Below are 16,330 nucleotides of genomic sequence, written 5' to 3' on the forward strand. Positions count from 1 at the left end.
ACTCTTTAGCCTTAACATCACTTAAGAATTGTAGTCTGCTAAATCAGAGTTCACGTAGAATTTTTGTGCGTTATAATTTGTGCTCTAATTTTCTGTATAAACCCAGCTTACTCCCTTTGTTGCAGTATGGGCTTCATTTTAATAATATTTTGTGGGGTATAGATGTGTGCCCGCAATAATCAAATATGTCTTGGGCTTTTGCAGGCAATAGTTGCAAACACCTATTAGCCTGTTTTCGTACTGAAACACTTCATTGGGTTGTCAGCAATAGTTGTGCCGTGTATTATTTGTGCTATCTGACCAGAAATGTTCCTCAACAGCTTTGTGAATATTTTTTTCTCACAAAATATGGTATATTCATATATATACAATTTATATTGATATTATTAATATTTATACTTGTTTTTTACCAGAACATCTTGAAAATTGTTTATGTTTTTTGCAGCTCATCTATTGTTTTGTTTTTCTGATGTACCTGTGAGACAAAAGGGTTATTTTCACATATTACTATTTACACTTGAGTCGACTCTGGTGGTCATGACCGGAAAAGCTACGTATGAAGTATGACCTCATATCTACACACTGTAGCAGCAACGTGAGAGAGAGAGAGAGAGAGAGAGAGAGAGAGAGGGAGAGAGAGAAGATCAATGACGCAATGTCTCTCCATTAGCCCAACATAGTAACCCATCACACGCTTCTCCTATTGCAGTGCATCATCAAGGTTTGAACATGGAATAGATATGCACAATATTGCTATTGCAGACATTGGAACCACTGCCTAATACGTCAACACAAATTAACCTATGCTGGGTTATAAATTGACATGACTTTGAGGGCCTTTGAGGGTTAAACCTCAACTCAACTAGTTGACTCACACTGAACTCTGTATAGCTCCTACACTATGAATAGTCAATTATAACCTTGGTTGGTTAGAAGTTCCCTTCCTCTGGAATCCCATGTGTTTGTCAGGATGGACAATACTGGAAGGAACAATTAAGTATTATTAATATACCTTGGTAACACTTTGTAACTCAAACACTGCTACCACTAAATACTACACTACAAGACAAATACGTCACTTCTAACATTCCATGTAGTCCGAAATGTCCCTATATCTGATTCACATCGCATCTGACATTCATGTTATTCGTTTGGCCCTCTGAGGTTACTGTTATACTGCTGTACAGTGAAAGCCCCACCTACAGCTACAGTGAACGTTATGTTATTATTAAGTGAGGTAATTCCCACGTGTGCAGGCGTTGGTAAGGGTCTCTGCGCTACCCTGTGGAGAACCCTAGTGGAGACTATGTGATCGATATGTGAGGGTATGGGGGGGGGGGCTGGGAAGAGCAACCTAAGAGTATGTATTTTACACGACAGGAAGTGACATCATCAGGCGGACGGATCAGGAGTCCGACTCAGGGGTGGTGGGCGTGCCGGGGCTGATGGCGGCGTTCTGGTAGCCCGTTCCGTAGCAGCTCTTGGGGGACAGGGAGTTGGGGTCCAGGGGCCTGCCCCCACCCCCGGGGGCCAGGAGGGCCCGGTGGGCGGGCAGCGGGGGCGGGGCCTCCCCCGGCTTGGTGAGGATGAAGTGGCTCTCGTCGGGGGTCTCCAGGCTGGACATCTCCTTCATCATGGTCTTGCGGTAGGAGACGGAGAGCTTGTTGGAGCCGTCCGACATCAGGTTGAAGTGGCGGGCGATGAAGACCACGGGCAGGGGCAGCAGCGCCGCGAAGATCAGGGCGTAGCACATGCCCAGAGCCCAGGGGGGGTAGCTCTGGAACCGCTCCTGGGCCTAGGGGGCAACGGTTTGGATTTGTAGGCAAGGAAAGGCAACTTTGTTTATAGAGCACTTTTCATACACGAGGTATAGACTCAAAGTGCTTCCCATTAAAACATAGTCATACAATAAAATAAAATAAAATGTAGCAAAAGAAGTAGAAGAAAACAAAGGCAAAGTTAAAAAGAAAGTGCAATGTGTTTAAGATTTAGCAGAAAGCTAAAGCAAACACAAAGTAATAAAATAAAAAAGATACGTCAAAGAAAATAAAGGAAAAAAATGCATAGTACAGAGTACTTGGAGGGTATTCAAGTGAGTGTGTGACTTGATTAGTGTTTCATGTTTTTGACTTAAACACAAGAAGAAGAGCAGAATCTAGTAGACATTGTTCAATGTATACATTAAAGCATTACCCTGGGGATGCCTTTTACAAGTCATTTAATTCAAAAGGTTAAACAGAGTGCATCTCAAAATTGAAATAAACACACACACACACACACAACACAATTACACACACATGCGCACACATAATTACACACACACACACACACACAACCCCCCCCACACACCCACGCGCGCCTACACACACACACAGACACACACACACACACCACAACACAATTACACACACATGCGCACACACAATTACACACACACACACACACGCGCGGGGGTACTGACCAGCTCTTGGATCCAGGCGTTGTAGCCAGGCGGGCTGATGGCCATCTCGATGACGGTGGCTGTGATGAGGACGATGAGACACAGCGGAGACACGTACTTCCACATGTAGAAGTAGAAAGAGTACGGCCGGAAGCCCAGCATGTCCTCCAGGTCCTGCATGAACCTGAGGGGGGGGCGGGGACAGCTTAACACAACGCCACCCCCCCTCCGACTCCACACAACATGTTCATCACCGGATGTGTGTGCGTAAAATACACAATATACCCACAAGTTTGACAATTCCATACCCATCATGCACGCAAAATCAGAAGGATACACACATGAATGTAACAATACGGAAATAGAGAGAAACTCATCTCCCACAGATTATATACCTTCCTGCATGAGCGCACGACACTCTTCACCCACACACACACACACACACACACACACACACACACACACACATACACACACACGCACGCACGCACACACACACACACACACACACACACACACACACACACACGTATATCTATTCAGTGGGGTGGCTTCCACCTCTTGGTGCCGTATATCCAGGCCACAGAGACGTTCTCCAGGATGACCACCACCGTGAGGGGCAGGCCGGCCGAGTAGTCGTCAAACATTGTGACAAAGTAGTTCCCCGAGCGCTGGACGAACAGCAGGCCGCAGAAGAAGGCCACGATGCAGCAGCCCACTGTGGGGGAGAGAGGAGCACATTCCCATCACACAAAACCCTTACCCTAAATCGGTGGATAGGACCGCCATCGAATGGTTCTTTATCGATTAAAACTAACTTAGTGCTATCTGAAGACTATGAAATGCAAAGAATGGACCGCCATCATCCTCATCCTCGTCATCATCTTCGTCATCATCTTCATCCTCCTCATCATCATCCTCATCCTCATCACCATCATCATCATCATCCTCATCATCCTCATTCTCATCAATTTCATCATCATCAACTTCATCATCACCATTATCATCCTCACCATCGTCATCATCATCCTCAAATTCATCATTCAGATGATGGTGATCATCATCATTACAGTCAGTCATCCTCATCAGTTGCAGCAGCCGGGGGGGGGGGGGGGGCTCACCGGTGAGGTACTCCTTCTTGACCTTGTAGGCGTCCAGTACGGGCGTGGTGATGCCGGTCATGGTGCCGATCATGCTGCCCAGGCCCAGGTTGATGAGCATGAAGAAGAACATCACCGACCAGAAGGGGGATCCTGGGAAATGGGTCATGGCCTCGGTGAAGGCGATGAAGGCCAGGCCTGTTCCCTGCACCGACTGTAGGGGGCAGTGGGTGAGAAAGCAAGAGAAAGATGCAAATCTTTTCAGTCCCATGGAGGTTTATTCACCTGGCGGCCATCTTGGTTCCAATCTTTGTTTTTCTAAATGTTTGTTTGACGGTGCTGGTGTTCAGCCTTAACTTCTCAACGTCTAACTAGTGTTTAGAACCAATAGCGTCTTAAATAATAGAAGGTCATACTTGATTAAAGGTTCAGATATCTTAGTTGAAAGTGACTCTAAGTCACCTGTAAGAAAATCACCCAAAAAAATAGCTTAAGTATCAAAAGTATTTAGAATCAAGATGGCCACTAGGTAAACAAGGATCATTGAGGTCGTTCTGCTCTCTGCTCTCTGCCCCTCCTTCCTGCTCTCTCTCTCTTAACAACACAGACATCTGACCCACAGCATCTTTAATTATGCACAAGAAAAACCACAGGGTGAAACTAGACACTATTAATCGGACGTCTCTTAGCTATAATACTTAGTTATGCAGCATCTTATCCTAGTTATCTTGTTGTATAAGCGACATGGGTTAACCTAGCGATTGTTACTGCTTTGAACTTCTATGAACATCCTTACTGTACCGACAGCGATATATTATTTCACTTTCTCATGACAAATGTACTTATTGTAACTCGCTTTGGATAAAAGCGTCTGCTAAATGCCCTAAATGTAAATGTTAATATCTCTCGACAAAGGTAAGAGACTGACACCCAAGGGGGGGTCAGGTGGGTCGGCGGGTCTCACCTTGTTGAGCTCGTCCTCCAGGAGACACTGATCCAGACCTAGGTTGGCGAAGCCCCCCTCCTTCACGGTCCTGATGACGCCATACACCTCGGCGTAGTCCGTCACGGTCATCTGGGAGAAGTTGACGTGCAGCGGGATGAGGTCGTGACTGAGCACGTTGGCGTTGAGGTAGCCCAGGATCTTCTCAGAGTTCCTGACGGACGGACGGAGGAAAAGAGGATGTCGATTAGAAGGTTGAAGTGACCTCGTGGAAAAACCAAGCCGTCAGAAGAGTTTCTGGCAACAAAAAAGTTGAAAAAATAATGTTTTAATAATGTTTTAATAATGTCTTCAGGTAATGTTTTCCAAATCGACTTGTGTGTAACATCAACTGCAGATTGATCTCATTTAGGTTGAACCTAATTCGCAGGAGATAGAAAGGCGTGGCATCCTTGAGCAAGGCATCTTGCATCCTTGAGCAAGGCATCTTACATCCTCGAGCAAGGCATCTTACATCCTCGAGCAAGGCATCTTACATCCTTGAGCAAGGAATCTTGCTCAAGGATCCCTACAGGTTGACTGCAGACATTGCTATTCAAACCCAGAATTTTTTGATCAAACACCCTAACACGAGACTACTCAGCCCCTGCGTTCTGGCGGTAGAAACCCCTGTGTCCCTAGAGAACAAATAATACCTGATGTGTGTGTGTGTGTGTGTCCACTTACTCCGTGACACACTTCTCATTCATGATGTTGGCCTTGAAGCCCAGCACGGCAAACACCACCAGGGTGGCCAGGATGGACGTCAAGAAGTTGATGATGGACACGAGCACGGCGTCGAAGTGGCAGTTGTTGTCGATCTTGTTGTAGCTGGAGAAGGCGATGACCCCTCCGAAGCCCAGGCCCAGGGCGAAGAACACCTGGGTGGCCGCCTCCCGCCACACCTGAGGTTCCAGCATCTTCTCGAGCTGGGGGGTGGGATGGACGGTGAAATGAAGGGGTGCCAGCAGCAACGCGGGACAATTAAGAGAATGAAGACTTTAAAGGTCGGTGAAACAAAAATCTTTTTCGTTTCTTAGTATGTTTTCTACAGTCACGATCATAGTCATCCAAGCAACACAAATCCAGTTTTTTTGGCAGACTCCCCCGACCAATTTGTGACTGTTCCACTCTGCTTCCAACTCTGGTCCTATTCTAAGAGCCTTAATGAAAAAAAAGTATCGCAGGTTCGTCGTAACCATGGGGATAACACGTCCCCCCCCTCCCCTCCTTCCTAGAACTCATTGCCCAAAACTCCTCTTTCTTTTTTTATCTCCTTGTGTTCTAATTTGAGCTGGAACAGGGCGTCCACTTACACGTGAGGTCTCACCTTAGGAGTGAACATGTGGGCGATGCCGTCCACCGATCCCTTCAGCATCAGCCCGCGGACCAGGAAGCAGAAGAGCACCACGTAGGGGAACAGGGAGCTGAAGTACATCACCTGGGGAAGAACAGGTACCAAAGCAGTTACAGCATCAGGCATTATTAATTTTGATGCTGTTTTTTTTCATATGTTCTTCGTCCAAATTCCCCCAAAACACAAAATGAGAACATAAGAATAAGAATGATCTATCAACGTCATCATCATCATCATCATCGTCATCGTCGTCGTCGTCGTCATTATCATCATCATCATCATCATCATCGACCCTCTCTCCTCATTCATGGCAATTGCTCTACGTCCAGTAAACCTCCACCTGTCATGATCCGCCCCTGGTTTTCCCATTCACCTGCCTGCCACCCTGATCCCTCCCAATTAACCCAACCACCTTCACCTGTGTTTCCCCTATATCAGTCCTTTCCTCCCAAATATTCCCTGCCAGATTGTCTCTTGTGTTTCACAGTGCTTTCCCGCGATTCGAATCCTGACCTACCACCTATCCTGCCTGCTCTCTGATCCCTGCATGTCTGACTATCCTGCCTGCTCCTGACCCCCGCCTGTCTGACTATTCTGCCGGTTCCTGATCCCCGCCTGTCTGACTATCCTGCCCGCTCTCTGATCCCAGCCTGTCTGACTATCCTGCCTGCTCCTGATCCCCGCCTGTCTGACTATTCTGCCGGTTCCTGATCCCTGCCTGTCTGACTATCCTGCCTGCTCCTGATCCCCGCCTGTCTGACTATCCTGCCTGCTCCTGATCCCCGCCTGTCTGACTATTCTGCCTGCCGATCCTGAATCCGAATAAACGATTGACACTGTTCCACGCCCTTCGCCAGTCTGTGCACTTTGGTTCAGACAAACGCTCACGTTACACCACTATCCCCCCACAGTCAATTCTTAGATTCTGTGGTTTCCGCCCCTCCTACCTTGCCAGAGGAGGCGATGCCCTTGATGACGGCCAGGCAGACGATGATCCAGGCCACCAGCAGAGACACAGTCATCTTGACGTTCAGCCCTCCGCTCTCGGCGATGGTGCTGGTGGTGTTCAGCGTCTGGCGGTACCAGAAGTAGGTGGTGGCCGAGCTCTTCTCGCACTCTGGCTCCACGACTGCGAACGGGTGGTGGTGGGGATGGAGGAGGGGGGTAGGGGTAGAGGAGATTGTGGAGGAGGAGGTGGAGGTGGAGGAGGTGGTGGGGATTGAGGTTGTTGTCGGGGGGGTGGTGGTGGTGTTGTAAAAGGTGATGGTGATGGTGGAGGAGTTGGTGGATGAGGTGGTGGAGGAGGGGGAGGAGATGGTGGTGGTTGTAGGGTGAAGGAGGTGGTAGGGATAGAGGAGGTGGTGGAGGAGGTTTAGGAGGAGGAGGTGGTGGATGTAGGATGGAGGAGGTGGTGGAGGAGGTGGTGGTGGTAGGGTGGAGGAGGATGTAGGGGTAGAGGAGGTGGAGGAGGTGGGGGAGGTTTAGGAGGAGGTGGTGGAGGGGAAGGAGGTGGTGGAGGAGGTGGAGGAGGTGGGGGAGGTTTAGGAGGAGGTGGTGGTGGCGGCGGTGGTAGGATGGAGGAGGTGGAGGAGGAGGTGGTGGTGGCGGCGGTGGTAGGGTTGGTGGATGTTATAAGGAAGACAGAGAAATAGATGGGTTGAGGCGGGAGGATTGAGGAGGTGGAGGAGAAGGAGAGAAATGAGAGGAACATGGCAGGAATGGAGAGGTTGGGGATTGATGGAGAGAAGATGGAGATCATGTTGGGATGGGTACAAGGAGAAATAGAATTAGTGCAAGAATGTTTACCCAAGAGTCAGCATTTAAATGATCTGCTGTCACACACACACACACACACACACACACACACACACACATGCATTACATGCATGCGCACGCAACACACACACACACATGCAATCACATGCACATGCACGCAACACACACATACACACACACACACACACACACGCATCACATGCATACGCATGCAACACACACACACACACACACACACACACATACAGACACACACACACACACATACAGACACACACACACACACACACACACACACACACACACACACACACACACACACAAACAGATTATGATCTGAACAAGGTCGCCGATGTAGTTAGTATGCAGAGCACGAGCTGCCATTTTCGAGCACCGGACATCTTTGTGTGTCAACCTTGTAGGGGGGGGTTGATGGATGTTCCCTGGTTGCTTTTGGCGGCTATGTTCCATTTTCTTCACCTGTTACACATCTTCAGGGGGCTACACCTTGTGTTCACATGATCACACACATGTGCACACACACACACACACGCACACACACACACACACACACATACACACACACACACACACATCACACACATCACACACATCAATTTGCCATAACCATCGGTTTCCTTGAGCCTCCTTCAGATGGAGGTGGGAGGGGGCAGGCTCTTCCTGTTCTAGTCTGCTGAGTCACATCATCTGTAGCGTTAATGTCCCCTCTTAGCGATGTTAAGCTATACTAGGGCTTCACAGACGAGTGGTCTGTCTCTGAAGCTGTTAAGGCAGCTGTCTGCGGGTTGGCGGTGCCGGTCGGACTGAGATAGATGGATGGAAATGAAAGGGATATGTTCCCTTAAGTGTGGGGGACAACATGTGACGCTGATAGTAAATATGATACACAGTGTACGGTATAGTAAGGCTGACTGCGTTCAGTATTATCCAAAATATTTGAAAGGAAAAATTAAGGGCAAACCAAACCTTGAAACAACTTATTTGTTCATCAGTTATGTAGTGAGATACATTAAATTACATGGATTGATCCTTGTACAAATCTAGATTTCAACGACGTAGGATAAGATGTAAATATGGACTCAATTTGTGGGAAAAAGGTGTGCTTTTGCATGAGTCACTGCTATTGGCCGTTTTGGGTGACCATGAAATGTCAATCAAACATTCTGGCTAGCAGAATTAAAGCACCGCCATTAATGAATACGTCTCCGCCAGAATTGAATGACTTTTAAAAAGATTTAAAAAGTAGTGGGCGGGGACTAGCTCCAACCGGGTTGTTTGGTTTTCCTTTGATGATGTTAATATAAAGCCTATGCCGACGCTGTGTTGTTTTACTCACAGGCAAAGGTTCCGTTCCTTCTGATTGGACACTCGCTCCAGGGTAACGGCTGCTGGAAGGACTGGAAGAAGTAGAAGATGCTCCAGCCGATAATGACGTTGTAGTAGAGGCCCACGAAGCCACACACCTGAAAACACACGCACACACACACACACACACACACGCAATCACATGTACACACACGAAAGCACACAAATGCACTCACATGCATGCACACAAACACACACACACACACACACACACACACACACACACACAGACAAACACACGCACACACACACACACACAGCACACACACACACACACGTAAGTAAAGACTATAGAAAACAGACTATTTACATGACATCTGCTACCTGTGATGTCCGACAGAGGACCCGAGAGGCAGGCATTGCTAGCAGAGCACAGAGCTCCTAGTTGGCTCTCACCCACAACCTAATTATCGTCTGGAATTAGAGCCAAGAGGTGTGATTAGGGGAGGGGTTTGTGCGACATGGGCCTGACGCGGCGTGCACGTCCAGTCTTGACGGCCATCTCCGAGGGCTGCCGGTTGCCCGCGGTAACGCCCAGCCGCTAAATAAGGTTGAGGAGAGCATGAATTATTGAAGCCCCGGTGCTTCAGCGGTTTCCAGGGTGATCCTTTACGGGGTATTTTTAGCTGTTCCTGCACCAGCTGTGTGGTTCCAACATTAACAAAAAGAGGCTATCTTTGGTTCTGAAAGCCTCCCTCGTTATCTCCCATGAGCCATATAAGGACGTTCAGGAAAATCTTCCAGCCTGGCTGTCTGTTAGTCTCACAGAAGTGTCAAATGAGTGGATGCGGCATTTCGAAGTCTGGGTCGATTTTTGTTCTTGTATACAATGTTGATGATGATGATGATGATGATGATGATGATGTTGATCATCATCTTATTTTTAAAGTATTATTATTAGTGTTATAATATTTGTAGATTATTATCATCTCTGTCTAAGTGCATCACACACACTGTGCTGTGTGCTGGTTATGTGGTGGTCATCACAGACCTTGTGGCCGACCATGTGCTCTGTTACTTTGGAGCCCAGTGCCTCCGCCATGGGGGTTGATGTGTCTGATGACATTTAAGGTAAAGCAAACAACACCAACCCTCCCTTCCTTCCCTCCCCCCCCCCGGACCCCCTCACCATCAGACTGGAGATGCCAATCCCCCCCAGACGGGGGCACACGTAGTTCCACACCCCCAGACTCCCGCGGCGGATCTTCTGGCCCACCGCCAGCTCCAGGAAGAACAGCGGGATGCCGATCAGCAGCAGGAGGATGAAGTAGGGCACCAGATAGGCTCCTGGAGACAGAGACCGGAATAGGGCTTCAGCCTCAGAGCGGAGCATGGGATGCTGTAGCTGCGGATACTGCGCCATTTTGACAGGACTGAAGAGGAGGACAGTACTGTAACGTCCTAAATCAATATTCATTAATGCCGTAACGTAGGCTAAGGAAAACGTTGTTTGGCTAGCTATCGCACCATAAACAATGCCGCAGGATCAAAAACATAATAAACTGTAATCTTTCACTAACAAACAATCATTTAACAATGAATTACTAAACAATGTCCATCCTCGGTTCACTTTATCAACAGTCTTTTGTCCTTTTATTAAAAAATAAATGGAGTTTCAAGACTTCAAACACTACATTTGACCTGTTTGTATATTTCTATATTTCATCCCTGAATATTATTACGCTATTTAAAAAATGCATAACTGCCTGATAGTTGATCGCCATGAAAACTGTACACAAAATAACACCCTCTGCTAAATGAAGCCTGTTTATTTAACCTTGATGTTTATTTGTGAATTTCATTTAAATTATTTTATTTTGATGAACTCTAAATTTGTCTCTCGCAGGCTGTAATCCAGGAGAGGATTAACAGGGATTCCAGTGCGTTAGATGTGCCGTGGGTGAGTCCTCATCCAGGAAGTGAAGACTTATGCCTGGCATACATGCAATAACATTAAAGCATCCAGAGTAGGAATTACATTCAGTGACACACGCCTGGCACGGTTGGTAGCCCTCTACGCCACTGCAGAGTTAGAGATAGAGAGTCAGAGAGATGGATAGAGAGGGAGGGAGAGAGAGAGAGAGAGAGAGAGAGAGAGAGAGAGAGAGAGAGAGAGAGAGAGCGAGAAAGGGTGATGGGGTAATGTTTACTGTGCCTCCTCAACCAAATCCAATCCATCCTATAGATGCTCTCCCACGCTAACCCTGAGCTATGATTTACCGCGTCCGGTCGCCTGGTGTAATGAAGAGGTGAGGAGACAGTGATAATAGGTGTTAAAAGAGACGATTTTTAAAGCACGGACAGAACAAAGAGTCGATTAAGGAGAAGGCACCTGCGGGAGAGTTATTACAATCCAGATATCCCGTTCTTTACATTGGCCTCGTAAGTGGCTGTCAGGAGCCCAAATTAGAGGGTGAAATATGGCAGCCCTCCCTCTCCATCTATCCTGCTGGCACCCAATACATCCCAGAGACATGGCAGGTGCAAGTAAGACATCCAGGTAAACAACCCTATCAGAACGGTGATTCCTACCTCCTGTGAGAGTACGACACAGGCTGCCTACAACGCTCTCCGGTTACAGACACACCAGACACTCATCACAGGATAATTACATAACCCCTGCTCGTTCATTTTTAATGTGTTTTTTTTTCCCTTTGACCAAAGGGTTTCAGTTCAATCCCCCGCCCACCCAGTTGTGTTTGTGCAGCGTATACTGGCAGCAGTAATCGATAGCCCTGCTATATTTAGCACAGGCTCTTGTTTTTGTTCAGGCCGGGGCCTTTCAACACCAGTCAGCCGCTCCGATGTAGATCAGGAGGCAGAGGGAGTCCGACCCTGTCATGTAGCTTCTGATCGCTGGTACCGTTGGGACGCTACGGGTCATACGTTGACCCCCCAGCTGGGGATAGTGAGAGTAGCTGCTGTCCTGGAGCACACCAACCATACTGAATACTTTTTATCTTCTAGTCGATGCATGGGCCAAAGCGAGGTGCAGTGAATTCATGTGCATTGATTTAAGGGCCGGCTAAGGTGTCTCGCAGAGAATGACTATTGGCAGGTAACAAGGAGAGGGGATCAATCCCTGGTTTGGATTCAACCACCTTAGCCGCCATGCTATCCTAATCTGTATGAGAGCAAGAAATGTGTGGCAAGGCTTCCCATCCACAACTGAAATAAATACATTAGAAAACTCAGAGTCTCAGAGTCCCACAATCCCACAGTCTCAGATTCCCGGAGTCACCAAGTCTAGAGTCCTAGAGTCCTAGAGACCTAGGGTCCTAGAGTCCTAGAGACCTAGAGTTCCAGAGTCTCAGACTCCCAGAGCCTCAGAGTCTCAGAGTCTCCTAAACATTCCCGGCCTCAATCTATCCTCAAACGGATATCTTTGTGGTGGACTGGGCTTCTACCCAAAGCCTCAGAGGTTCAGAGTCTCAGAGCATCAGAGTCTCAGCGTCTCAAAGTCTCCTCAACATTCACGGTCTCCATCTATCCTCAACCAGATATCTTTGCGGTGGACCGGGCCTCCACCAAAACCCCCTGCGGTCCCTCGGCGACTCACCTCCTCCGTTCTTCTGGCAGAGGTAGGGGAAGCGCCACACGTTGCCCAGCCCCACAGAGAAGCCCACCTGGGCCAGGATGTACTGCAGCTTGCTGTTCCACGCCGGCCGGCCGTCGTTCTCCGGCAGCTCGATCTGCGGCACCTTGCGGCCGGCGCCGCCCGCGCCCACGCTCAGCGAGCTGCTCTTGTAGTCATGCGGCTGCTCGTGGGCTAGCAGGTCCGCCACCGACTCAGTGACCGGCTCATGGGCCGGCACCCGCAGCGACGCCCCGCCGGTCTTCAGCATGAGTGAACCCTGAGGCTGGAAGAGGGGGGCTGGGAAGGGAGAAGGGGGAGGAGGGGGCGCTCGGAGGAAGGGAGGGAGAGAGAGGCAGAGAGAGACAGAGACAGAGAGAGAGAGGGAAGTGGGGAAATTATAGAAATGGATTCAGAGGGGGGAGGTTTGGACGGGGTTGATCCAGGTGAGGGTTGATGGCGGATGCTGAGATCTTGATGTGCTCCTCAGTCCTGTGTCACAAACGACAGAGAGAGACGACAGAATGTCTTTAGCATGGAATAGAAGTCATTAAACAGATGTCAGTCATGATTAAATGAGTGACTGCAGGAGGCTGGTTGGATGCATGGTTGTTGCTTTTATTGAGTGCTTAGCATGGCAGTGAACCTTGAACACTTTAGACAGTCACTAACACAATTGTTATCCCATTTAGCGCTTGGTCAGGCGTTTATTAAAGAGGATGGAACACATTTTACCCTAGGGAGGCAGTAGGTGTGTCAGCAGAAAGACCGAATGCATTCATCAAACTTAACTGGAACGCAATAAAAAAGGTAGTATAATAGGCTTAGTCAAGTTCAAGAAGTGTTCATTCTGTGACTTGTTATTTATATCAATCAAAAATGCATGAAGCAGTAAATGGAATAGTGTACATGAACTAGCCAGTAATTATTTGCGTAGCTATTTTGGCTGCTTTCCTGGCATCCTGGTTTCACAACATTCTGGCTCCCGTAACTGACCACACTTAAAAGTGTGGATTGCAATAACAAACACCATTGTGTGATACATAAAAAAAGTCACTTGAAAAAATCAAACTATGGCTGTTTGAAATGTCCTGGCACATTAATAATAAAACCCCTTTGTCTCGTCCACAAAATTCCCAATCTCACAAAATTGTTTTACTGTATTTCCCTCTCCTGGGAGCTTAACTTTTGGGACGCTTTTACTTTCACGCAAATCCCCTAATCCCTGGGAGCCTTCCCTCTCCATTCTCACCCCCTTCACCCCCGCGGACGGGTTGGTTCGGTCCAAATGTGCCATGTTTCAAGCGATCGTGAGGCTGTGGGATTGTCCTCCCATGCCCGGGCCAGGCCTGGTGCATGAGGCGCATCAGTCATTGAGCAGGCCCACTGCACCACAGTGACCCTGATCCTCCTCACTATAGTCCCACTCAGGGCCCAGGCTTTGAGGGGGGCCTGGACCTGTTCAATAGGCTTTAGAGTAGCACTACATGGGAACAGCGCTCCATAAAGGAACGGCTGCACCCCCCACCACAATGAGATATCATGAAGATCACTGCAACTATGAGACTACAATGGAGATGATATTTGGGAAAGAAGGTTCCTACAGAACCCAAAGGGATGTGTGTCAAGTTACAAGGTTTAATAGAGGTCAGAGAGAGAGAGAGAGAGAGAGAGAGAGAGAGTTCTGTCTAGAGTAACACCTTGGCACTCAGTTAGTTATCCAGAGCTGGTAGATGGTGAAAAAGCCTTCTTACATTCCCCTACGCCAACAGTTATTTGTACGTGGTAAGCAAAAAATATACCCTTTGTATGTGTGTGTGTGTGTGTGTGTGTGTGTGTGTGTGTGTGTGTGTGTGCGTGTGCGTGCGCATCTATGTGTGTGTTTGTGTGTGTGTGTGTGTGCATGTGTTTTTGTGTGTGTGTGTGTGTGTGTGTGTGTGTGTGTGTGTGTGTGTGTGTGTGTGTGTGTGTGTGTGTGTGTGTGTGTGTGTGCGTGCGTGTGTGGGTGTGTGTTTGTGTGTGTGTGTGCGTGTGCGTGCGCATCTATGTGTGTGTTTGTGTGTGTGTGTGTGTGCATGTGTTTTTGTGTGTGTGTGCGAGTCTATGTATGTGCATGTATGCATGTGTGTGCATGTGGGCTTTCCCTGCATGTTGATGCAGTGTAATCTACTGCCATTCATGAGTTGAACATGGGAACTGGGCCTAATCCGATGTGCATTAACACTAAACCCCGCCCTCAACCCTGCTCCTCTCCTGCCTGTCCAATCACCTGCCTCGTTCTATTGATCGGCATCTGTATTCTCCAGTCCTCTGTAAGCAACAGCAACCCACCAGCCAACCAGCCCAGTCCATCAAAATCGTGTTTTAATCAAACACGAAAAAACTTGTCTTGCAGCAACAGCAAATCTGACTGGACAATGATTTATCCACAGCATCAGAGCATGCGAATCACAGAATAGCTTTGTGGAGTAAGTATGAGTAAAAAGGGAACTATAGAGTGGTTTTGTTAAGCTGTAAGCCTCTCTTGGAATAATTAAATAAGCATCCTCATGGAGGAGGCAATTTAGCCTGGTCATGTTTCAAATGCAACAGAGGATCCAGCTTTATGTACAGTAGATATAACCCCAAGGATAAAGTTAGGCTTGGACTCTATTCCGGTGACCATAACTGAGCTAAACTAAAGACGTCCAAGCAGTAACACTTATCTTTGACTGCATGCCTGCAATACCCTGTTAATCATGCAGAAAATCATCTTTAGAAAACATAGTTTTGCAAAAATCCATTAAGAAAGCTGGCTTTCTTGTTAGCTGACTTTTTGGAAATAGGTTGTCCTTATTTTGTCTCTTACCATGAACAGTGAACACAGTTGCTGTGAACAAATTCAAATAATAATAATTAGTGCATATTCTGTTTGATACCAATTTACACATGGACAATCCCTAGCAATATTCTTTCTGAGGCAAGGGATTGTTCGATACATTATAAAGACAAATCTTTCAATTAAGAATGGCAGATATATCTTATTTTACCATCTTTAACCCACAGAGCTATCTTCTCAAAGGATGGATGAATGAATGCTTGTAACAAACACAATAGTTTCAATTGTTTACATTTTTGGAGGACACACACACGCACGCACGCAAACCCATATACACACACACAAACACACACACACACACACACACACATACACACACAGGCACAAGCGTGCACACACAAACACACACATACACACACACATACACAGGCACAAGCATGTACACACACAGACGCACACACACACACACACACACACACACACACAAACCAACACACACATGTAAAGTATGTAAAGAAGTTTACCTCATTAGAAATAAGTTCCAAAAGGTTTGGCTATTTCGTTTAATAGAGAAGCCTGGTGTTCTTTTTTTTAACAATACACACATCAAGGCATCTTACCTCCCTAATGGACAATAGATATACAATACAAGCAATATCTAATACATATTCTGCAAATGCAGTGTACACATGTCAGTTTGCTACTCTATTATGAATGGCGCCTCAAAATACACACGCACTCAAGGTCAAATAGAAACATGTGATCCATGCACGCAGAGCTTAATGACATCCATATACGTCAAGAAAGAAACCCCATTTCTTTCTGAACATACTACACATATGTTCCACACACAATCTTTAAGTTATTTTCATTTGATGGCATTCTATTCGTATAGCA

At 47.3% G+C, this 16,330-nt stretch overlaps 1 protein-coding gene across 1 annotated transcript; it reads right to left on the reverse strand.

Moving 5' to 3' along the window:
• Positions 1-1,405: 1,405 nt before the first annotated feature.
• On the reverse strand, positions 1,406-13,912 carry LOC307083721 (sodium-dependent neutral amino acid transporter SLC6A17-like; the record flags this gene model as incomplete). The annotated part of the gene is made up of 12 exons (XM_079747673.1): positions 1,406-1,795; positions 2,462-2,624; positions 2,999-3,158; positions 3,562-3,754; positions 4,505-4,697; positions 5,210-5,451; positions 5,853-5,963; positions 6,827-7,008; positions 9,013-9,139; positions 10,171-10,328; positions 12,601-12,901; positions 13,868-13,912. 12 exons carry the CDS (start codon positions 13,910-13,912, stop codon positions 1,406-1,408), a joined length of 2,265 nt encoding a protein of 754 aa, XP_079603799.1.
• Between the last annotated feature and the right edge of the window lie 2,418 nt (positions 13,913-16,330).

This window comes from Pollachius pollachius (genome assembly GCF_949987615.1).
Source record: "Pollachius pollachius genome assembly, chromosome: 12".
Classification (NCBI taxonomy): Eukaryota; Metazoa; Chordata; class Actinopteri; order Gadiformes; family Gadidae; genus Pollachius; species Pollachius pollachius.